Here is a 25,129-nt window from a genome sequence, read left to right as displayed (position 1 = left end):
GGCGTCCAGATGATGACACGGTCCAGGGAGCCAAGAGTTAGAGCAGTCTTGATTCCCCAAATGATTCCACGTCCCTTCAACTGGACTACGCATTTTGCAAGCAGAAACCAGGCTTCAGTGGTTCCCTTTTGTCGAAGCACCACACCCACCCCTCCACATTTTCTACTATCACAATATAATGTTTTTGAAGAGAGGGAGGAATTAGTGCATTTGGGGATTTCTCGCTAATAGGGGATTGGGGACAGAGATGAGAGTGTTTCTCATGGCTGGACAAAAGCAATCAAGTCAACGACAGAGCTGTATTTTCCCATTCCTATGACCTATGAAGTAAGACATGCAGACCGTTAACACAGAGAAATAGCCATTTATTCACTAAGCAAGGTAAAGCTATAGCTCAGCTTCCCCCAGCATAGTGTAAGCACTGAAACGGATAGTAAATGGGAAATGCATTCCATAAAGTCCTGGGAGTATTTGAGACAATGCCTACAACCTTCTCCTGACTTCTTTTTCTTAAAAAAACAGGATCGAGAGTGTAATAGGAGACTAGAGGGTTCCAGAGAACAAGCACTAATTAGCCACACCTTTAAGATGATGCAAAGCAGATTGCAGTCATCCTGGGTCAATTCAGAGGAAACCCAGGCAAATTACAGAGTGTTTTTGAGAGGATATAGCTGCCTAGGTGGTACCAGAACGTTTTTCTCTTTCGTTTTGGATTTTGTTTTATTTTGTTTTTCAAACACAGATTCAGATTCAGGTAGGAAAGGTGAGATGACACACATTTCAATCCATTCCTTCACCCATGCTGCTCCCCAGTGGAAACAAGATCCTGTTTGCCTCTGAAGACTACAACCAACCCCATGAGCATCTATCAGCACAGGCTGGGAAAACAGCCTTGAAATACAAGTCCAGCTAGAGTTCCCTGAACTCCTCTTTTAATGAGGTGGCTAATCAGAATGAGAATGACTACAGTGAGAGAGCCACCATTCTTTGCCTACTGCCAACAAAGTGGTAATACCTCCTACCTAGTCCAAGGATGCAGGTTCCTCCACCTATCAGACACTGCCTGACAAATCCTCCAGCCAAGACTAAGTAATCAAAGATTGTGCTTGACTCTCTGTTTTTTCAGCCACCAAAAAGTCACTGCACAAATGTATAGATCATCCCCAGACCCTCTCTCCTGGTCACTAGTATATTGTGACAATTATTTAGTGTCCCTAAATGGCAGGAATAAAACCAATATTCAAGGCTGGACATGGTGGTTCATGCCTATAATCCCAGCACTTTGGGAGGCTGAGGCGGGTAGATCTCTTGAGGTCAGGAGTTCGAGACCAACCTGGCCAACATGGCGAAACCCCATTGCTACCAAAAATACAAAAAAAAAGTTAGCCAGGTGTGGTGGTCGGTGCCTGTAATCCCAGCTACTTGGGAGGCTGAGGTGTGAGAATCACTTGAACCCGGGAGGCAGAGGTTGCAGTGAGCTGAGATTGTGCCACGGCATTCCAGCCTGGGCAACAGAGAGACTCTGTCTAAAACAACAACAACAAACAACAAACAAACAAAAACAATATAATATTCAACAGGCTGCGAATGGCTTCAGCAGTGACTTAAGCATCACACAACCTTGGTGGAAAGGTTCAGGTACGGCAGACCACAGGCTTTGAAGGAAGACGATGGCTTCAGCTGGTTTCCTGAAGCCACTTTTGGGAATAGAAGCACTTTCCTCTGCTACTGTTAAACCATTTGGATTTTCTTAAGTGGTTTCCCCCGGTAGTGCTGGAGAGTCCTAGGAGTAATTTCTGCACATTTCTTTTACCTCAAATTTCCATCATTGATTAAAACCATGTTATAGCAGGCTCTAATTACATATTCTGGTGATAGTCTAATCTACAGAACACAGACATGGTGAATTAGCTTTGTGTCTGTGACCACATCCTAACAATTTATCACTAGCCTGTCTCTTGATCTTAATTCTTATCCTTGGGGAAAGACTGGAATCCAAGAGTTAGTCACAAACACTGAAAGCCACTCACGCGTGGGAAAAAAAAATCGACTTCAATAGTGGGAAGATATGTTGCCTAATAGTCACTGAACTTTAGAAAACTTCAAAGATGCCATGGAAATCTCATTTTTAGAGAGACTTTATAGATGTGTACAGCTGTCTCACTTAGAAATGAGAACACCATTTTTAGTTATTTAACCTACCAGAACACAGAATGCAAAAAAACACATGGCACTGGGTAAGTAATTAACTGTTTGGCCAGCAGGATGAAGGAAGCATCTGTATCAGCTTGCCCGGATCGTTATATACTCAGGAGTTCTGGAAGTGGGTTGTGAAACCATCGACAGCTTGAAATTAGCTATGGTGGGAGTATTTACACCACAGAAACTGGAAACACTACAAATCAGGTTTTTGGTTTTTCATTTTTCTAGAGACCTGTCTTACCAGCACACCATTACCTTGGCTTCTATCAAATTACTTCAGAATTCAAATTTATTACTGAAAAATTCTAAAGCCTATGTCTACACCCTCTAGCAGATGCAGGCTTTAGAGTGCGGCACACATGAATTCAAATCCCGGCTCTGTGATTCGCTAGCTGTGTGACCTTGAGCGAGTTACTCATCCTCTCTGAGCCTCAGTGTCCTTGTCTGTAAAGTGAAAACATGAAACTGCCTCACACAAAGTCATTTTAAGAATTAAATGAGAAAATGCATATAAAGCTCTCAGGACACATATGACACAATAAAGCCTAGTCTACTCCCTAACTCTTTGACTAGGTCCAGTTTTAACACTTGAAACACTAATTTGCTTTGAAAGCAGCATTCCCTGGTTCACAAAAGAAAGCCATATTTGGGGCCATGCACAGTGGCTCACACCTGTAATCCCAGGACTTTGGGAAGCCAAGGTGGGCAGATCACTTGAGGCCAGCATTCAAGACCAACCTGACCAACGTGGTGAAACTCTGTCTCTTCTAAAAATACAAAAATTAGCCAGGTGTGGTGGCATGCATCTGTAGTCTCAGCTACCCAGGAGGCTGAGGCATTAGAATCACTTGAGCCTGGGAGGTGGAGGTTGCAGTGAGCCGAGATCATACCACTGCACTCCATCCTGTGCAACAGAGCGCGACTCTGTCAAAAAATAAAAAATAAAAAAAAGCCATTTGAGAGGGTGTAGAGATAAATAGGGGTCTGAGGGAAATGGCCCCAGAAAGAAGGCAGCAGATAATGGTAAGTCAGGATACCTAATAGGCAGAATCCTGACTTAGCCAAGAATGTATACTCACAAAGATGTTGAGAGCAGCTTTATTTACGATTTTAAAAAGAGAAGGGAGCAATCTCAAAAATATAACAAAAGAAAAAAGCCGAGTGAATTACCTTCCATACGAATAAATATGCAAACCATTAAAAATGGTGTTTACGGCTGGGCACGGTGGCTCACGCCTGTAATCCCAGCACTTTGGGAGGCCAAGACAGGCAGATCACTTCAGGCCAGGAGTTCGAGACCAAGCTGGCCAACATGGTGAAACCCCTCATCTCTACTAAAAATACAAAAAATTAGCCAGGCATGGTGGTGCTTGCCTGTAGTCCCAACTACCTGGGAGGCTGAGGCAGGAGAATCGCTTGAACCTGGGAGCCAGAGGTTGCAACAAGCTGAGATGGCGCCACCACACTCTAGCCTGGAAAACAGAGCAAGACTCCTCGTGGAAAAAAAAAAAAAAAAAATGATGTTTACAAGGAATGTTAATGACGAGAAAATGCCTACGAGATTTATAATGTTAAATGCAGTGTTCAGGGTCAGTTTTATGTATACAGAAGCTATAAGTGATCACACATCTATACATAGATGTAATTATATTCACACACTCAATATGAAGATGAGACATCCACGTACCACAGTATACACAGCAGACGTTTCTGGGTGGTGGGATTATAGGTGAAGTTTATCTTCTTTATCCTTTTTGCATTAAAAAAAACTAAATACTTTATTTTTTTTAATAAAAAAGAAGCTGTGCCCACTGCAAACCTATCTGTGGTGAAGAGCCTGCTGCAGGAGCGACGAAGGTGGAAAGTTCAAATCAAAAGAGGTAACAGGGAAATAGGGAGGCGACAATCACAGCAGCAGAGACTGTCTCTGGAGATGGTCTCCACGGAGAAATCACCCCAAGAAACTGGGAGGCCAGATACAAATGGGGTGCAGAGATGCAGAGGTCATTAGAAAAAGATGGAGAGAGGAGGGGACCATAAACACAACATATCAGTGGGCACTCAGAGGGAAGACTGAGAAGTTCTGCAGTGGAGATTTCTGTAACAGATAAGGACATTCGTGACGTGCTAAATGGTCATGCCTGGCAGAGGCTATCAAGAAAAGCCTCTGTCCTTGCAGAACTTTAATAGGCTAAGGAAGCACCTCTGCCTTCCCAGTCACCGCAGCACTGTTTGAAATCACAAAGACTGGAAAAAACTAAGTGGTTACCAGTGGGAGATGAGAGAAATAAAGTCGATGTATTCATACAATAGAATACTATGGAGCCACCAAAAGGAAGAGGTTCTTTCTGTACTGATAAAGAATGATCTCCAAATATATTGCTTGTTTACTTTACAGGCAAGGTGATAAACCGTGTGAATAGATACAGCTTGTATGAAAAAGGGTGGAGAAGGGATTGGGAGGGAGACATCACAGTACATGCCTTTTCTCCATTTTGCACCAAGTGTGAATTATGTATTAAATAAAAAATAAATAGAATAAATGAACCTCTTGCTTTATATAGTTTAGCTACAGTCATTTCTGAAGAATGGACACTGCACTTCCTGGGTCAAAGTGGTTCTTTCTTTTTTCTTTTTTTTTTTTTTTTTTGCGGTCCTGTCTGGTCTAGAATTTCTGAAGTGGGAAAAAGAGAAACTATGATTACGGTTAAAATTTACTTGTTGAGATTAAGTCCCTAATCTTTTATGATAAAGAACTCTTGCTGGGGAGGACTTTATCCCCTGCCCAGGCCTAATTGCTTAGTTAACTGCTTGTACAGATCTCCCTCTGGTGGACATATGGAGACATTACAGAATTTTATTTTATTTTTATTTGTTCTTATTTTTTAAGAGACAAGGTTTCACTACGTTGTCCAGGCTGGTCTCAAACTATTGGCTTCAAGCGATCCTCCCACCTTGGCCTCCCAGATTGCTGGGATTATAGACATAAGCCACCGTGCTTGGCTGACATTACAGAATTTTATACCAGGTGTATGCAGTAAAATACCAAATTGCCAGAATGTGAGATACATGTAATTATAAATATGTGCATATGTGTAGGTATAGACATTAAAACTTATACAAACATGAGAAAATTGATGAAAACTCATGTCTTTATAAATATATCTTAGTATATACATGATAATATCAAAGGAAAATCAGCCTGAAGCCTGGACATAGAACATTGAAGATTTGCAAGGTGTTCACTGTCTGATTAATATTGTTGCCTTATTATTCTTTGAACAACTGCTCTCAGCCATTCAGTGAGCATCTGACTATTAGCAACAGGATTGTTGCTCGCCTTGCGGCTGCCTTCTCTTTGGGGCTGAGTGATACTGCAGGTTTAAAAAGCCTTCAGGGACAGAACCGGTTACTTTGAGAGGCATGCGGAACACCATTGTGACAATCCTGTGGCTAAGGCGGCTCTGCACAAGGCTAAATTCAGCCCTTAGCAGATGCCCCAGAGAGAATACATCAGTCAATCATCAGCTTTAATTAGTGTATTGGAAAACCATGGGGCTGGCTGCAGTGACTCACACCTGTAATCCCAGCACTTTGGGAGACCAAGGCGGGTGGATCACCTGAGGTCAGGAGTTCAAGACCAGCCCGGGCAACATGGTGAAACCCCATCTTTACTAAAAATACAAAAATTAGCCAGGCTTGGTGGCAGGTGCCTGTAATCCCAGCTACTTGGGAGGCTGAGACCAGAGAATTGCTTGAACCTGGGAGGCAAAGGTTGCAGTGAGCCAAGATTGCACCACTGCGCTCCAGCCTGGGCGATGGAGCGAGACTCTGTCTCAAAAAATAAAAGAAAGCCAGGGTAAATTTTTCTCTCCAAGCTAGGAGAAAACCAACTACCCAGCCTGGCAGCCTAATCATTTATATCTCCATCTCCACCTGTATTTGCATCTATCTGCATATCTGTGTCTATCCATCCTATCTATGTATGCATCTTTCTATCATCTGTATTTGCATCTAGTTTCATCTATGGCAAGGCTCATCAGCTTTGTATCCATGACTGTCATCATAGAAGCTGAGCAGGCCACCCAGGTATGAAACCAGAGGGAAGGAAGAGGAGAGTAAAACAAGCCTCGGAAATGGAGTGGAATGGTGGCAGGAGAGAATCAACAGGAAGCTGAAGGAACTAACCATTTACTGCGCCACTATGTTAAGCACTTGACACTAATCTCATTTAGTCTTCACAACAATCCTATAAGGGCAGAATTATTTTCTCTCATTTTAGAGACAAGGAAAGTAGGACTCTGAGAGTTTAATTACTGTATCCATGGTTACCCTACCCTTCGGCGGCATAGCTGGGATCTGAAGGCAGGTGTGACTAGAGAGCCATCTATACCCGGCTGACTCTTAGGATGAGAAGAAAGAAGATGAAAGGAAAGAGAGGAAGGGAGGGAGAAAGGAAGGGAGGAGGTAATGAAGGAAAATGGTAAGATGTCAACATTGATTGAGGGTCAGGGTCATTGAAATCCCACATTCTGAACTAGAACTTCGTTTTCTAATTTTTCCCTGTGTGAGCCATGCTGATTTCTGAGCAATCCCTGAGCTCTAGTCAAGGTCTCAATATGTATTGATTGAGTGATGTCTTGAAGCTGTTCTGTCTTTGAAATTGTCCCATGGAATTGCTGAGGTGATTTCCTGGGAAAGCCTGCCCATCAAATGCTGTTGGAGGGAAAGGGAGAAAGGGACACTTCCAATGTTTCCCTGGTTAATGTATATTAACCTGGGATGACCTACTTATAGCCCAACCAACCAGAAATCTCATGAGTAGGGGATAATTTTGATGTTTAACAATGATTTGGGACAAACTTAAGATGAGGTAAATTTAGGTTGCATAGCACAGTAGCTACTCTGAAGAACACAGTGACCCAAACATTGACCAATAATAAAATCTGATTTTCAAAGAACAAAAAGAGAAAAAATAAAAAGAAAAGAAAAGAAGTTCCTCCACGAGAGGTACAATGAATTCTCAATTATCATCTTGGAGTGAAGAGAAATGGTCATCCAGCCAGGCGCAGTGGCTCACGCCTGTAATCCCAGCACTTTGGGAGGCTGGGGTGGGCGGATCACCTGAGGTCAGGAGTTCAAGACCAGCCTGGTCAACATGGCGAAACCCTGTCTCTACAAAAAATACAAAAATTAGCCGGGCATGGTAGTGCGCACCTGTAATCTCAGCTACTTGAGAGGCTGAGGCAGGAGAATCACTTGAGCCCAAGAGGCGAAGGCGGCAGTGAGCCAAGATCTCACCACTACACTCCAGCCTGGGCTACAGAGTGAGACTCTGTCTCAAAAAAAAAAAGAAAGAAAGAAAAGAAAAGGTCATCCAACAGTCTTGGCAATAGAAGTGATTACCTTTGACTCATAAACTCATTCACAAGTGCATACACACAAACTCACTCCCATTTTTAACATACAAAAGAAGTAATCATTTGTTCAGATATCCCCACAGTATCTGAGGCTATCTTGTAGAATACTACATTCCTTGTGGTACCACACATTCCTGTGGTATCTTTCTTGATAATCAATTGCAAATGAAGGAGTAAGAGAAAAAATAAATAAATGAAGTCTACACAATGGCAATGAACCAGTGCCAACAATCAGCTCATGTACGATCAAAAGGATTCCTTTGGGGCAGGAAAAGAGACTAGGTAACCCACGAGATCTTTTTCAGTACTGGAATCCTATGTGCCTATTCAAAGGAGAAGCCTGAACTGTTGTTTCTTTCTTATACAGATATTTTGAGAAAATCCCAGCCTTGTCATTCTTCTTGTAAAACCTGCAATGGATCTGCAACTCTGTGCACTTCATGTCCCAAAGGTTAGTGTGTTGCATGACAGGAGATGGCAGCAGTCAAGCCACGTCATTGAAACTCATGTGTAGTGGCATCTTTGTGTAAAGAGGTCTGTAAGGCCTTGATCTACTCCCATCACATGTTCCTATTACAGTGGCTACTCGGGAGACACACAGGGACCCAAACATTGACCAATAATAAAAACTGGCTTTCAAAGGACAATACAAAGAAGTGGTCGGGTACAGCGGTTCACACCTGTAATCCCAACATTTTGAGAGGCTGAAGCGGGAGGAGTGCTTGAGCCCAGGAGTTTGAGATCAGCCTGGGCAACATAGTGAGACCCCATCTCTATAAAAATTTTAAAAATTAGCTGGGCATAGTGGCAGGTCCCTGTAGTTCCAGCTACTTGGGAGGCTGAAATGAAAGCATTGCTTGGCCCCAGGACGTCAAGGCTGCAGTGAACCATGATCATGCCACTGCACTCCAGCCTGGGTGACAGAGCAAGCCCCTGTCTTAAAAAGAAAAAAAAAGTTTCTTAATCTAAAGGCATGATGAAGAGGGAGGGAGGAAGGAATAAGAGCAGCAACATAACAGCTTGATAACTTATCAATTGCTTCATCTATGAAAACAAAAATCACAAATAACATAACTTCCCTGAATTAGGGGAATATTTTACTTAAATGGTACAGTGACATAAAGAATGTTTAAGTGGGCTGGGCATGATGGCTCATGCCAGTAATCCCAACACTTTGGGAGGCTGAAGCAGGAGGATCACTTGAGGCCAGGAGTTGGAGACCAGCCTGGCCAACATGGCAAATCCCCGTCTCTACTAAAAATACAAAAATTAGCCACATGTGTTGGCACATGCCTGTAATCCCAGGCTACTCAGGAGGCTGAGACATGAGATCACTTGAACCTGGGAGGCAGAGGTTGCAGTGTGCACTTCAACCTGGATGACAGAGCAAGACGCCGCCTCAAAAAAAAAAAAAAAAAAAAAAGAATATTTACATGTTTACATGATCATAATAAAGTCCATGTTGGAATGTACAATGTTAATAGTGGAATCTGATGCAAAAGCAGAAAAATTTACAATAGGCAAGCCACGATTATAATCATATAAAATATAAAAGATTACACTCAAAAAGCTAAAGCATTTTCTTGGAATTTTGGGTGTGAGAGTGATTTTGGAAATTGGTTTTCTTAATGAGTATCTGCTGTTTTTCGATTAAAAAAATAGATGGATCCTCTGTTAAAGGGAGAGTTGGGTGGAAGAGTTGTAACTCTGGGCCGAGCCTGTAATCCCAGCACTTTAGGAGGCCGAAGCGGGCAGATTACCTGAGGTCAGGAGTTCGAGTCCCGCCTGTCCAACATGGTGAAACCCCATGTCTACTAAAAATACAAAAATTAGCCAGGTGTGGTGGTGCACGCCTATAGTCCCAGCTGCTCGGGAGGCTGAAGTAGGAGAATCGCTTGAACCCGGGAGGCAGAAGTTGCAGTGAGCCAAGATCGCACCAGTGCACTCCAGCCTGGGAGATAGAGCAAGACTCCTTCTCAAAAAAAAAAAAAAAGAGTTGCAACTATGTTAGTGTCCTAACAAGATGGGCTTTGGGGAAGCAGAGTATTAATAGATTCCATCAAGCTGTGCATGTAGAGCTGCCTTACACCAGGAAGACATAGAGAGTGTGTTAATAAGACTGATCAACTGGGCAAAGGGAAGCCCCATCATAGCCTATACCTAATATCTGTAGGAAAGGAAAGAAACAGGCAAAAGCCTCTTGCTGTCAGTTGCCTTCTAGAAATGTAACTCATCCTGGAGGACTTAGCATCACTAGTAAATATTTTGGAAATCCTGAAATAAGTGCCGGGATACTTTGGTCTTTGGAAAGGTTAAAAAAGCCATGTCTCTGCATGGAAAAACACATGATGACTATTCCTATCTTCCCTCTTCCCTGAATTTCTAGGTGCATATCTTCTGGCTCAGGCCTGTGTTTCCTCCTGTCCCCAAGGCACGTGGCCTTCCGTAAGGAGCGGGAGCTGCGAGAGCTGTACGGAGGCCTGTGCCATCTGCTCTGGAGCCGATCTTTGTAAAAAGTGCAAGATGCAGCTGGGCCACCCTCTCTTCCTCCATGAAGGCAGGTGCTACTCCAAGTGCCTGGAGTAAGTTTCCTTTTTAATTTTACTTCCTGCTTGTAATCACTCTCCTATGGTACTTTGGGAGCAATTCTGTCTTATTCACCAAAAAACTCTTCTCCGCTCTATGAGCGCCCACGTAAATGTCCTCTGTTGACTGACATGGCTATGGGCCACAGCAGCCAAAACTTACATGAGGCCAGATGCTCACTTCTCCTTTGTGACTGTTTTATGTATATATTTTTACTTTTATGAAAAATATGTTCAGGGGCTGGGCGTGGTGGCTCACACCTGTAATCCCAGCACTTCGGGAGGCTAAGGCAGAAGGATTGCTAGGAATTTGAGACCAGCCTAGGCAACATAGCAAGACTCCATCTACAAAATATTTAAAAATTAGCCAGTGGGTGCTGTAGTCCCAGCTACTTGGGAGGCTGAGGCGGGATGATTCCTTGAGCCCAGGATATTGCAGTGAGCTTTGATTGTGCCACTGCACTCCAGCCTGGATGACAAGGCAGGACTCTGTCTTTTAAAAAAAAAAGAAAAAAACAGTTATTTTCCCACCTTATATTAATGATCAACTTATGTCATTTTTTTTTTCCTCCATTACAAAAGTAAGTCTGTGATGTGAACCTCTTCTAAAGGTTTAAATAGGTGAGGCATGAATTATAGATAATAAGTAACACCTGGTTAGTTATTTATTGATTCCTCCTGGTTTCCTTGGTCCCCTGGTTTGTAGTTGCTTTACTCTTCCTACCAACAGTCCCACCTCCAGAATTTACCTAGGAAGAAAGTGAGGACTAGCGAATGGAAGAATACAGCAAGAAACTTTCAGCAATAAGCAACAGAAATGCCAAGTAAAATGACTGAGACATAACAGGGTTTATTATCTCACAGAACAAAAATGTCGCAAGTCCAGTATCGGTCACTTCAGCGGCCAAAAAGTTCATTACAAAGTCTGGTTTTTCTGTTTTGCTCTTGTACCTTCCTTAGCTTGTCCTCTCTGACCGGCACCGCTGCTGAGCCCACATTATGTGTCTCAGCTCCAGACACGGTCACCCCATGCAGCCACTACCAGGGCCAGGAAAGGGGATGTTTCCCCTTGTTTATCCTTTTCTTGAAGAAAAGAAAATTTCCTCAGACTTTTCTTCTAATCTCAGTTGCAAGAATGCATCACTGATACCTCCCTAAATCAATCCCTGGCAAAAAGAATGGAAATATTGGAGTGGTTTAGGCTGAACAAGATTCATGACTGAACATCCAAGCAACTCAGTACTCTGACAGCCAGGAAGAATGGAGAGAGGGAGGCAGGAAATAAATGTGCGGAAGTAACTGACAGTGTCTACTTTAAGGAGTTAGAATTTTCACTTGCCCTCTTATTAAAAGAATTTGATACAACAACGCCTATTTCCTGACTAGGCGTGGTGGCTCACACCTGTAATCACAGCATTTTGGGAGGCCAAGTGGGAGGATCACCTGAGGTCAGGAGTTCAAGACCAGCCTGACCAACATGGAGAAACCCCGTCTCTACTAAAAATACAAAATTAGCCGGGCATGGTGTCATATGCCTGTAATCCCAGCTACTCGGGAGGCTGAAGCAGGAGACTTGTTTGAACCCAGGAGGTGGAGGTTGCAGTGAGCTGAGATCACGCCATTATACTCCAGCCTGGGCAACAAGAGCGAAACTCCATCTCAAAAAAAAAAAAAAAAAAAAAGCAAAAAAGCAAAAATGTCACCTATTTCCTAGTGATATATTTGTTTTCATTATTGAGATAGACTCTACAGAGTATAAATATAAGTTATGAGTATAAATACAGTGTAACTATAAGGTATTTACCCTCAAAAAGCATCCAATCTAGTGTAGAAAGCCAAGCATATTCAGCTCAACAACACAGATTTAGCACCAACTAGGTGTAAAAATTGATACTGATACAATATCAATATATTGTATTGTATATGTGTAGCTCAGTGGAGTCTATTCTTCTACCAACAATTGATATTGATATTGATATTGACATTGATATGGAAAGCTAAGTTAAGACCAACTCCAGGAAGTCCAAGTCTGCAAAACGCTTACAATCCACTAAAGGAGGTTTACATCAGTCAACGTCATACTTCTCAGGGCCTTATATACAAAGGGCTAAGAGATTCCATGGGAAAAGAAAACATTTTAAATCACTATTTTTTGAATGCTTGCAATGTCCAGGTATTGTGCTAAGGGCTTTAAATGTATGATCCCATTAATTCTCACAAGAATTCTCGTATCCACTTACTATTATTTTCCCTCATTTGACCAGTGAGGAAAAGAATAGCAGGCTCAATTTTACGCATCAAATACATGGTGTGGCCAGAATTTGAACCCAAACCTCTCTGGCATTGAAGTCCATGTGCTTAACTATCACTCAGTGCTGCCTTCTTGTACAATTGAGTATTTTTTAAATCACAACTTTATTGAGATATAATTCACATACCATACAATTCACCCCTAAAAGTGTATAATTCACAGTTTTTAGTATATTCAAAGAGTTATGCAACCATTACCACAATCAATTTCAGAACATTGTCATGAACCTAGAAAGAAACCCTGTACCCTTTTAGCTGTTATTCCTACTTTTTCCATTTCCCCCAGCCCTAAGCAAGCACTAATCTACTTTCTGTCCCTATAAATTTGCTGTTCTCGGACATTTCCTATAAATGGGATTGTATAAGGCCGGGCGCGGTGGCTCACGCTTGTAATCCCAGCACTTTGGGAGGCCGAGGCGAGCGGATCACGAGGTCAGGAGATCGAGACCACGGTGAAACCCCGTCTCTACTAAAAAATACAAAAAATTAGCCGGGCGCGGTGGCGGGCGCCTGTAGTCCCAGCTACTCGGAGGCTGAGGCAGGAGAATGGCGTGAACCCGGGAGGCGGAGCTTGCAGTGAGCTGAGATTGCGCCACTGCACTCCAGCCTGGGCGACAGAGCGAGACTCTGTCTCAAAAAAATAAAAAAAAATAAAAAAAATAAAAAAAAAAAATAAAATAAATAAATAAATAAATGGGATTGTATAAAATGTGGTCTTTGAGCCAAGCATGGTGGCCATGGTGCACACCTCTAGTCCCAGCTATCAGGAGCCCAAGGCTGGAGAATTGCTTGAGCCCAGGAGTTCAAGGTCAGCCTGAGCAACATAGCAGACCTTGTCTCTGAAAACAAAAACAAAACATATAAAACAAAAAAGACAAAACATGTTTTTTCGTGACAGACTTTTTGACTTAGCATAATGGTTTCCAACTTCATCCCCAGCTGGGTATTTGAGAAAAGGCTTGATGGTCACTAGCTCTTGAAGGATTTTGTCAAGCAGAGAGTGGAGAAAAGGGTAGCAAAGGGTCAGGGTAAGAGAACCCAGGTGAGAAGGCAGGTTTGGAAACTCCCAGTCCTCCTCCCCTATCAACCGAGCTCCACCCCAGCAAACTCAGCCAAATGTTATAATAAAGCAAAGGTGAAAGAGATCTGCTTACCAGAGTCAGTCATTGCTTCCTCAGTGGTAGGATTAAACTGGTTGTCATTATTATTGCCTTATTTATTTAATCACTACCTTTTTCAACTCTCTCTTGGATTCTTTGAGTGTTCCAGGAATTGACAACGCATTAAAACAAGGAAGAAACAGATGCATTTTGCTTTACTCCAGTTAGTTGACCACTCAATGTTTTTTACCTCCGAGTCTAGGTTGAACCATTTTCTTGGAGCAATGGGACACTATGCAGACATGCAGCAGTCAAGATAGTCTGTATTTCTTGAGCAGTAGGAAAGCTACCAGCATGGCCTAGGAATATTGCAGACTATAGAATTGCAAGCATATGCCCTCCTGCTATGGGTAGGGTGATCTGATTATAGTGGAATCCCTCATCTTTGTGTTTACACACACACAAAAAAGAAAACTAACAACAGAAGACAGAGTCTGAGGAACACATAATATCCAGTTTATCTTGGGAAGCTTTTATTGCTGTGTCTGAGAAATCACTCTTTTGGGTGTGATCCATCCTAGAACAGCAATAAGATTTATAACAGGAACATAACCTGCAATGACACAGCATCCAGATATTCAGAGTTATTTATAAGTTAGCATTTAGTGGCCCCTGCTTTTTCAAATATAGTATATGTTCATAAAAAAAAAAGTGTTTGTTTGTTTGTTTGTTTTGAGACCGAGTCTCGCCCTGTTGCCCAGGCTGGAGTGCAATGGCACAATCTCGGCTCACTGCAATCTCTGCCTCCCAGGTTCAAGCAATCATCCTGCCTCAGCCTCCCAAGTAGCTGGGATTACAGGCGCATGCCGCCACACCTGGCTTATTTTTTTTTCTATCTTTGTAGAGATGGGGTTTCACCATGTTGGCCAGGCTGGTCTCGAACTCCTGACCTCGTGATCCGCCCACTGTGGCCTCCCAAAGTGCTGGGATTACAGGCATAAGCCACTGCCCCAGGCCAAAAATAGGTTTTAACAGTAACTTTTTTTTTTTTTTTGAGATAGAGTTTCACTCTTGTTGCCCAGACAATGGCGCCATCTCAGCTCACTGCAACCTCCACCTCCCAGGTTCAAGTAATTCTCCTGCCTCAGCCTCCCAAGTAGATGGGATTACAGGCATCTGCCACCACGCCTAGCTAATTTTTTGTATTTTTAGTAGAGATGGGGTTTCACCACGTTGGCCAGGCTGGTCTTGAACTCCTGACCTCAGGTAATCCACCCACCCTGGCCTTTCAAAGTGCTGGGATTACAGGCCTGAGCCACCGTGCCAGTAACATAGGTTGTTTAAAAAGCAACAGAAAACTTAAGGTGGACTCACATTCACCAAATGTGAACAGACTTGAAGCTCTGTTGAAGAAAAACAGCCTTCCTTTAAGTGCTGCTGGTCACTGTCTTGGTGTCTGTGAAATGGAGGTGAAGGCCCAGGACCACACAGCTTTCAGGGGACATGGATTTATCTGAGCTGAAAGACTTCAACATAAAGTACTTTGAATTTAACAACTTAGTACATGCAACCATTTCTTTTCAAAAGAAATATTAGTCTTCTTAAATAAAATAATTGTGAAATAAAGCACTAAGGAAAACAGTTTTATAAATGCAGAGAGAGGAAAGGAGAACCAACTCCCAGGCAGATCTGTGTGGAGAAGACTACTTTTTTTTTTTTTTTTTTTTTTTTTTTTTTTTTTTTTTGAGATGGAGTCTCGCTCTGGAATGCAGTGGTGCAATCTCAGCTCACTGCAATTTCTGCCTCCCAGGTTCAAGCGATTGTCCTGCCTCAGCCTCCCAAGTAGCTGGGATTACAGGCGCCCACCATCAAGCTCAACTAATTTTTGTATTTTTGTAGAGACAGCATTTTGCCATCTTGGCCAAGCTGGTCTTGAACTCCTGACCTCAGGTGATCTGCCCATCTGGGCCTCCCAAAGTGCTAGGATTACAGGCATGAGCCACTTCAAGAGTTTTATTATTTTTTCTTTTTGCTTGAATCCATTTCTTTCATTTCAGCATCTCATCCAACATCCACTGACCCTCTTCTGAGAGGGATCTGAAAAAGATTTATTCATGTTGCATCTTTTTAGGCTCTGTATTAGCATTCATCATCTTCAGTGTCCAGAAACTATTCTCTGCAGGTCTTGGCCAGGCCTAGCATTGAGATTCCCTGGAGGTGGGCCTGATATTACAAAGCTCCCCTCCTTTAAACACAGAGTGGATCATTGTGGCAAGCCAGTTCCCACCTTAAGGTTACAAGATGTGGCTGGCCCCACTCTGAGTCATCCCACTACCAACTCTCAGGTGTGGCAAGAGAGGCCCATCATGAATAACAAAGACACCCCTAACTCTTAGGGAATTCCACAGGTTTTGAGGTTAGCTGAAGAGAAAGACCAGACCTCTCTTTGGGTGAGGTCAAATTCTTTACTATGCATACAGGAACAATGAATCCATCAAATTTTCATTTGATTAGAAGATGTGATTGGTAAGGTGCACCTGTAATCCCAGCACTTTGGGAGGCCATGGTGGGCGCACTGCTTAAGGCCAGGAGTTTGAGACCAGCTTGGGTAACATAGTAAGACCCCCATCTCTACCAAAAAAAAAAAAAAAAAAGATAAAAATTTAAAAATTAGCTCAGTGTGGCGGCACACACCTGTAGTCCCAGCTATTCAGGAGGCCAAAGTGGGAGGATCACTTGAGCCCAGCAAGTCGAGGCTGCAGTGAGCCATGATCGCACCACTGCACTCTAGCCTGGGCAACAGAGCCAGACCTTGTCTCAACAACAACAACAAAAAAGAATGTGATCTGTTTAAGAATGCACTAAATTTCCTTAATTTCAAGTTTCTCAAATCTGATCAAACTGCTGGTGGGCATATAACACATTGCCATCCACTGTCTTGTTCAATTCATTTTTAAGAGATAGACTTTGTTTAAGCAAAGTAGCTGAGTCTTTCTTCTTCAAGCGTTCTCTGTCATGGTCAAAAAAAAGCTAAGGGTACTACTGTGTGAGGAAGTCCGATCTTAGCTTTTATCTGGATGCTATTTCTTTCTCTCACTTCTACCTAGACTGCTTTCTTCTCCAATTTTTCTTACCTGAAACTATATCAGAAATATGACATTTTGGCTGGGCGCAGTGGCTCACACATGTAACTGGGAGGCCAAGGCAGGCAGATCACTTGAGGTCAGGAGTTCGAGACCAGCCTGGCCAACATGGTAAAGCCCCATCTTTACTAAAAAATACAAAAATTAGCCAGGCATGGTGATGCATGCCTGTAGTCCCAGCTACTCAGGAGGCTGAGGCAGGAGAATCGCTTCAACCCGGAAGGTGGAGGTTGCAGTGAGTTGAGATCACGCCACTGCACTTCAGCCTGGGTGACAGAGTGAGACCCTGTCTCAGACAAAACAAAACAAAGAAATGTGACTTCTGTTCACCCCTGCCCTATGTCTTCCTGGCACACTCAATATATTTTTGTTTACTGAATGCATATAGTAAATAAATGACTGAAAGAATGATTAAACGTGTGAGTGCCGATTAATTAAAACATCAAGTAAAAATGCTGGGTAGGAGCGGATCCCTTCCTGGCTTGTGATTTAAAGAGGTCTCTGGTACACTAGGTTATTTGTTGCAGTTCTTCGCCACTCCTTGTATTCATGCCCACTGCCTGCAACTTTGCACCAGCTCCACTAGAGACGAAATGGACTTCCTCGTCCCTTGACTTTGGCTGGGTTATGTGACTTGCTTTGGCCAAAGACATGTTAGCAGAAGAAAGATGGAGGCATAAAATGTGCCCGATTGAACTTGCCCTTCTGTGCGTTTGTCACAGCTGTGAGAAGAATGTCCCCTGGTAGTCCCGCTAGCCAGGGAAAATAGAGGGATGTGAAGGCGTGGACCCAGTGTGTAGCCTGGAGTCAAGCCGGCCAAGCCCAGCCTTGATCTGCTTCCCCCCACACATGAGTGAGAGTAAATGATTGTTGTTTTCAGCCACCGAGTTTTGGGTTGGGGTGGTTTGTGACACAGCAATATTATGGCACTAACTCACTAATGGTTCATGATAGAAAGCAATTGGAATAGGTACCTATGATATCAGAAGTCTATTTTCTCTAAGCCGGCTTATGGTTCTTCCTCTTCTGCAAGTTGCAGCTCTTCCCTTCAGCTTTTCCCACCAAAGAAACCTCATCTAAGTTCATGTCCTTTGCAGGGACATGGATGAAGCTGGGAACCTTCATTCTCAGCAAACTAACACAGGAACAGAAAATCAAACACTGCATGTTCTCACTCATAAGTGGGAGTTGAACAATGAGAACACATGGACACAGGGAGGGGAACATCACACACCAGGGCCTGTCAGAGGGTGGGGGGCAAGGGGATGGAGAGCATTAGGAGAAATACCTAATGTAGATAGATGACGAGTTGATGGGTGCAGCAAACCACCATGGCACATGTATACCTGTGTAACAAACCTGCACATTCTGCACATGTACCGCAGAATTTAAAGTACAAAAAGAAAGAAAAAAGAAAAAAAAGAAACCTCTTCTATCCATCCCTCATCTCCCAAATATATTTGAGAGGATTGGGGTTTTATATTTTACTGTGTTCCCCCACCAGTGAGTGATTTTTACAATGGGATAGTTTAATCACTGGGGTTCTATATATACAGATATAAGACTCTGCCTGGAAGAAGGTGATTTGCACAAACATACTGGTACTCAAAATATGTTTAGTGCTGTGTGCAAATATTCATATGTATGCATTTGAAAAACATCATCAGAGGTTGGCTGAGAGCATCCAGTGGTTCCAATCTTACAGGGCATTGACCCTTTTGAGTCTTTTGGAAATTTTTTTTGTTTATTAAATGTTTTTAAAATTTATTAATTGAATGAAAAATATTTTCTACTTTAAAGTTAAGCTCTAACAAAAAGAAAGAAAAAATAATAAAACTTAGCGGGTCATATAGGGAAAAGAGAAGATGACTAAACTATATACAAATTAACAACAGTTGTTCTCAGACCAATCAAATTCACAAGAATATGAACCCTAAATATCTGAGGCAGGTCTCGGTCAATTTAGGTAGTTTATTTTGCCACAGTTGAGGACACATGCCCATGACAGCCTCAGGAGGTCCTGATGACATGTGCCCAAGGTGGTCAGGGCACAGCTTAGTTTTATGCTTTTTAGGGAGACATGAGACATCAATCAATATATGTAAGATATACATTGTAGGCCAGGCGCGGTGGCTCACGCCTGTAATCCCAGCACTTTAGGAGGCCAAGGCGAGCGGATCACGAGGTCAAGAGATCGAGACCATTGTGGGCGGAGGATTATCTAGGCACAAAGGCAAGAGACTGAAGGCACAAACTGTTTCAGTATAATAAAGAAAATAGTTAGAATAAGAATAGTCATAATACAAATTAGATATAGAGATGATCATGGACAATTATCAATCATTATTACAAACATTATTAATCACTAGCTTTTAATATTACTCTTTGTTGCATGACTAATATAACCTAGGAATAACCGGCAGGTATAGGGTCAGGTACTGAAGAGACATTGTGAGAAGTGACCTAGAAGGCAAGAGGTGAGCCCTCTGTCACGCCCGCATAAGGGCGTGAAGGCTCCTTGGTGAAGCGGTAACGCCAGTGTCTGGGAAGGCACCCATTACTTAGCAGACCGCAAAAGGGAGTCTCCTTTCCTTGGGGAGTCAGGGAACACTCTGCTCCACCAGCTTCTTGTGGAAGGCTGGATATTATCCAGACCTGCCCACAGTCATCCGGAAGCCTAAACCCCTCCCTGTGGTGCTGTGCTTCAGTGGTCACACGCCTTGTCCACTTTCATGCTCCTCCTGCACTCCTGGTTCCTCTTTGAACTTCGTAGTAGACAGCGGTAGAAGAAATAGTGAAAGTCTTAAAGTCTTTGATCTTTCTTATAAGTGCAGAGAAGAAAACGCTGACGTATGCTGCCTTCTCTCTCTGCTTCGACTACCTAAAAGGGAAGGGCCCCCTATCCTGTAATCACGTGACTTGCTTCACCTTGTCAATCACTTAGAAGGGTCACCTTCCTTACCCTGCCCACTTGTCTTGTATGCAATAAATATCAACACACACAGCCATTCGGGGCCACTACCGGTCTCCACATCTTGATGGTAGTGGTCCTCTGAGCCCAGCTGTTTTCTCTTTATCTCTTTGTCTTGTGTCTTAATTTATTACAATCTCTCATCTCCGCACACGGGGAGAACACCCGCTAAGCCCCGTAGGCTGGACCGTACAGGCCATCCTGGCTAACATGGTGAAACCCCGTATCTACTAAAAAAAAAATACAAAAAGAATCAGCCAGGCGTGGTGGCACGCACCTACAGTCCCAGCTATTCAGGAGGCTGAGGCAGGAGAATTGTTTGAACCTGGGAGGCAGAGGTTGCAGTGAGCTGAGATCGTGCCATGCACTCCAGCCTGGGTGACAGAGCAAGACTCTGCCTCAAAAAAAAAAGGTACATTGTAGCTTCTTTTTTTTTTTTTTTTTTTTTTTTGAGACAGAGTCTCGCTCTGTTATCTAGGCTGGAGTGCAGTGGCACAATCTCGGCTCACCTCAACCTCTGCCTTCCTAGTTCAAGCAATTCTCCTGTCTCAGCCTCCCAAGTAGCTGGGACTACAGGCACAAGCCATCACACCCGGCTAATTTTTGTATTTTTAGTAGAGACTGGGTTTTGCCATGTTGGCCAGGCCAGTCTCGAACTCCTGATCTCAGGTGATCCACCCGCCTTGGCCTCCCAAAGTGCTGGTATTACAGGCATAAGCCACCCTACCCAACCCATTGTAGCTTTTTAAAATCTTAGTAACTATCTGGGTTTTTTGGGGGTTTTTTTTTCTTAAGACAGAGTCTTGCTCTGTCACCAGGTTGGAGTGCAGTGGCATGATCTCAGCTCTCAGCAGCCTCTGCCTCCCAGGTTCAAGTGATTCTCCTGTCTCAGCCTCCTGAGTAGCTGGGACTATAGGCGTGGACCACCACGCCCAGCTAATTTTTGTATTTTTTAGTAGAAACTGTGTTTCACCATGTTGGCCAGAATGGTCTTGATCTCCTGACCTCATGACCTGCCCGCCTTGGCCTCCCAAAGTGCTGGGATTACAAGCGTGAGCCACCACACCCGGCCAGTAGCTATCTTTTTAAGAAATAGCAGGCCGGGCGCGGTGGCTCACGCTTGTAATCCCTGCACTTTGGGAGGCCGAGGCGGGCGGATCACGAGGTCAGGAGATCGAGACCATGGTGAAACCCTGTCTCTACTAAAAATACAAAAAAAAAAAAAAAATTAGCCGGGCGTAGTGACGGGCGCCTGTAGTCCCAGCTACTGGGGAGGCTGAGGCAGGAGAATGGCATGAACCCAGGAGGCGGAGCTTGCAGTGAGCCGAGATCGAGCCATTGCACTCCAGCCTGGGTGACAGAGCGAGACTCTGTCTCAAAAAAAAAAAAAAAAAAAAAAAAAAAAAAAAAAAAAGAAATAGCATGGGAGGCAGGTTTGCCCTAAGCAGTTCCCAGCTTGATTTTTCCCTTTGGCTTAGTAATATTGGGGTCCCAAGATTTATTTTCCTTTCACAAGAATAATGCCTGTCCTTTTCCTCTCATTTTTCTGAATGTTCTTTTTCACTTCCTCATAAATCCCATGGATGCCTCTCAGCTGACAACAGCAGCAGCCCTTTTGTTTTTAGCCCTAATTCCTTTTCTCCAGGAATGAATCACTTCTCCAACAGGTCAGCTTCTCCAGTTGCTCTCTCTTCCTTCCACAGGGGCTTTTATGCAGAAGACGGCATATGTGAACGCTGTAGCTCTCCTTGCAGAACATGTGAAGGAAACGCCACCAATTGCCATTCTTGTGAAGGAGGCCTTGTCCTGCACCACGGAGTGTGCCAGGAAATCTGCCCCGAGAGGCACGTGGCTGTGGAGGGGGTATGCAAGCATTGTCCAGAGATGTGTCAGGACTGCATCCATGAGAAAACATGCAAAGGTACCTAGGAGCTTCCCACAGGAGAGCAAGGCTCTGCTGAGCCACCAGGTGGGGGCCGATTATCTGAGGGTGGATGGCAAAGAGCTGTGGGAACCAGTCTCCCTACCATTCCTGAAAGGTATGTCTCTGTGCCTGTCATCAGAGAAACTGAGGGTGAGATACACCCTTTTCATTATGGATGCTGCAAGCTAAGACAAGCAAGAGCCCCTTTTTGCAAGATTTCTTACACACCCCCCCAACATGTACACACACAACAGGTGTGCAAGCGCTATCCTAGGTGCTAGAGATACAGAGAAGAACCCAATGTTCTCATATTTTTTTTTTTTTTCCTTGAGATGGAGTTTCACTCTTGTTGCCCAGGCTGGAGTGCAATAGTGCAATCTCAGCTCACTGCAACCTCTGCCTCCCATGTTTAAGCAATTCTCCTGCCTCAGCCTCCAGAGTAGCTGGGATTACAGGCATGCACCACCACACCCGGCTAATTTTACATTTTTAGTAGAGATGAGGTTTCTCCATGTTGGTCAGGCTGGTCTCAAACTCCTGACCTCAGGTGATCCGCCGGCCTCAGCCTCCCAAAGTGCTGGGATTACAAGCGTGAGCCACCACACCCAGCTGTTCCCAACTTTTTGAACACAAAATCTTACAGACTGATAGTAAGCCACAAAACACAGAGGTAGCTAGAAAACTGCAATTGTTAAAAAGGATAAGAAAGAAAAGTTCGGGCAACTATGACAGATGACCACTCTGGCTGTGAACAAATTTTGTTGTTTCTTTCCCTCGGGAATTATCTCCCCCAAAAAGCTGTTCAATTTTCTCTCCAGAATAAGACAGACTCATTTAACTGGTACTGTCCTATCCAAAGTATTCTCTTGGTGTGACCTCAAGTGTTTCCCAGGATTCCCCCCAAAGTAAGAAAATGAACACAAAATAAACCCGCAATGTATTCTTCACACTGATCAATCCTGTATTCATTGTTGTACCTGATCAACGAAAGAAAAGTTAACTAATCCAACCATTCCTAAACTGCTTTCTGTATTGAACACAGTGTGAGGTTCTCAATACAATTTTTAATATCTATTAATGCTCTTCGGGTTTTTCAAACAATACCGCCAGCCTCTCAGCCATCCCTGTCTTTTGCAGCATTGCAAATTTTTGCACCTCCAAAGGGCAGACCATTTCAGTGTGTAAGTCCAGCACCATCTAATATGGTCACCATGTGTGGCCTCCTCGTCCCAAAGCAGGGCTTGTTAGACATCAAGTCTGTGCCCTGGCAGGGTGGGGAGAGGGCAAGCATACTCTCAGGTCAAATCAACCAAAGTGCTGAGGGAGGAGCTAGCCCACTGCAGACAACGAATTCCTTTCTCCTATCCCCTGGGAATAACTTGCTGCTTCCTCCTTTTCCCAGAGTGCATGTCTGAGTTCTTCCTGCATGATGATATGTGCCACCAGTCCTGTCCCCGTGGCTTCTACGCAGACTCGCGCCACTGTGTCCCCTGTCATAAAGACTGTCTGGAGTGCAGTGGCCCCAAAGCCGATGACTGCGAGCTCTGTAGTGAGAGTTCCTGGGTCCTCTATGATGGACTGTGCTTGGAGGAGTGTCCAGCGGGAACCTATTATGAAAAGGAGACTAAGGAGTGCAGAGGTAAAGACTTCTGGGATTCAAAATAAGCTCCGGGGTTTGCACAGTTCCAGCCCCAGCCCCGGCGCCAGAGCTGTCATCTCAATCTTTTTTTTGTTTTGTTTTGTTTTTGTTTTGAGACAAGGTCTCCCTCTGTCACCCAGGCTCAAGTTCAGTAGCACGAACATGGCTCACTGAAGCCTCTGCCTCCTGAGCTCAAGTGATCCTCCCACCTCAGCCTCCAGAGTTGCTGGGAACATAGAGATGAGGTCTCAGAATGTTGCCTAGGCTGGTCTTGAACTCCTGGCTTCAAGCAATCCTCTGCCTTGGCCTCCCAAAGTGCTGGGATTACAGGTGTGAGTCACCATGACCAGTCCGTCTCATCCTTTACCATCTCACTCAAGGAGGCATATTTTGAACCGGTTGTAAATAATTTATAAATGAATCGCTCATAAGCTTTGTACAGCTAACTTTTATTAGTGACAAATCCCGTGGACCTTCCTCACAACAGTGGCTATGAACTGCTGGTCAAAAGAAGTTATCATATAAAGATTTACAGCAGAGAGGAGGAGCCTTCAAAAGCTACCTGAGACTTTTCTTGAAATGTTAAGCCATTAAAAGTTTATAACACAAGCAAATTGTGCCACCATAAGGGACTTTCTTGGTGCCTCTTGTCTCCCTTCATGGGTGATTTTTTTTGAGACAGAGTCTCACTCTGTTGGCTAAAGTGCGGTGGCACGATCTTGGCTTACTACAACCTCTGCCGCCTGGGTTCAAGTGATTCGCCTGCCTCAGGCTCCTGAGTAACTGGGACTACAGGCGTGTGCCACCACGCCCAGCTAATTTTTCCATTTTTAGTAGAGACAGGGTTTCATCATGTTGACCAGGCTGGTCTTGAACTCCTGACCTCAAGTGATCCACCTGCCTCGCCCTTCCAAAGTGCTGGGATAACAAGCGTGAGCCACGGCGCTTGGCCCATGTTTTGTTGTTGTTGTTCTTGAGATGGAGTCTCGCTCTGTTGCCCAGGTTGGAGTGCAGTGGCATGATCTCAGCTCATCGCAGCCTCCACCTCCTGGGTTCAAGTGGTTCTCCTGCCTCAGCCTCCTGAGTAGCCGGGATTACAGGCGGCTGCCACCACACCTAGCTAGTTTTTGTATTTTTAGTAGAGACAGGGTTTCACCATGTTGGCCAGGCTGGTCCTGAATGCCTGATCTCAAGTGATCCACCCACCCCGGCCTCCCAAAGTGCTGGGATTACAGGCGTGAGCCACCATGCCCAGCCTCCCTTCATGGTTTGCTCCCTGGAAGCTCCCCACCTTCCTCTTCATATCCTTCAATTCCTGCTCCAAGGTCCCCATTTCCACTCCCACTCAATCCCTGCATGTTCAAGAAAGGATCTGCTATTATTTATACCTCCTTATGTTTTAACTCGGCATGAATAATTTGCCTCTTATTCATTATCAAGGAACAGAAAAATAAAATAAGTTATGCACTCTAGAATTCTCTAGCAAGTCAGAGAAATGTTGTGGGGCAGGGGGCTTTTCTAGAGCCCAGGATTCACTCCAGTGAGGCAGCCTGAGGTCCTTCACCCCCGCATGTTGCCCCCAAGCAAACACGACGAGATAGATGTCCAGAGGCAGTTCTGCTAACAACCGTGAGAGCCTGAGAGTGACCTTCCACTGAGAAACCCTGGGACACCCACACCCTAGGACATACTCAGGGGAAGGATTTTAGTAGGACATGAAGATGTGTCTCAGTCCTGAAGGCTTGCTGCTCCAGCCTTGTGATGTGAATATGCCTTTTTGTGTGTTTTATATAAAGCACTATTTAGTATTAATGTCCTACCTGCCCATATGTGAA

The 25,129-nt window shown here is 44.0% G+C and overlaps 1 protein-coding gene across 2 annotated transcripts in view; it reads left to right on the top strand.

Moving 5' to 3' along the window:
* Positions 1–25,129, top strand: part of PCSK5 (proprotein convertase subtilisin/kexin type 5) — a 471,035-nt gene that overhangs the window by 407,994 nt on the left and 37,912 nt on the right. The window contains exons 28-32 of one of the 2 annotated variants that reach the window (XM_055272212.1): positions 4,002–4,082; positions 7,990–8,073; positions 10,009–10,204; positions 21,435–21,652; positions 23,058–23,294. In XM_055272212.1, coding sequence (XP_055128187.1) covers positions 4,002–4,082; positions 7,990–8,073; positions 10,009–10,204; positions 21,435–21,652; positions 23,058–23,294 — 816 coding nt within the window. The remainder of the gene's footprint in view (positions 1–4,001; positions 4,083–7,989; positions 8,074–10,008; positions 10,205–21,434; positions 21,653–23,057; positions 23,295–25,129) is intronic. The other variant, XM_055272213.1, reaches the window with a different exon arrangement.

This window comes from Symphalangus syndactylus, chromosome 3 (genome assembly GCF_028878055.3).
Source record: "Symphalangus syndactylus isolate Jambi chromosome 3, NHGRI_mSymSyn1-v2.1_pri, whole genome shotgun sequence".
Taxonomy (NCBI): Eukaryota; Metazoa; Chordata; class Mammalia; order Primates; family Hylobatidae; genus Symphalangus; species Symphalangus syndactylus.
This window is presented reverse-complemented; position numbering and strand designations above follow the sequence as displayed.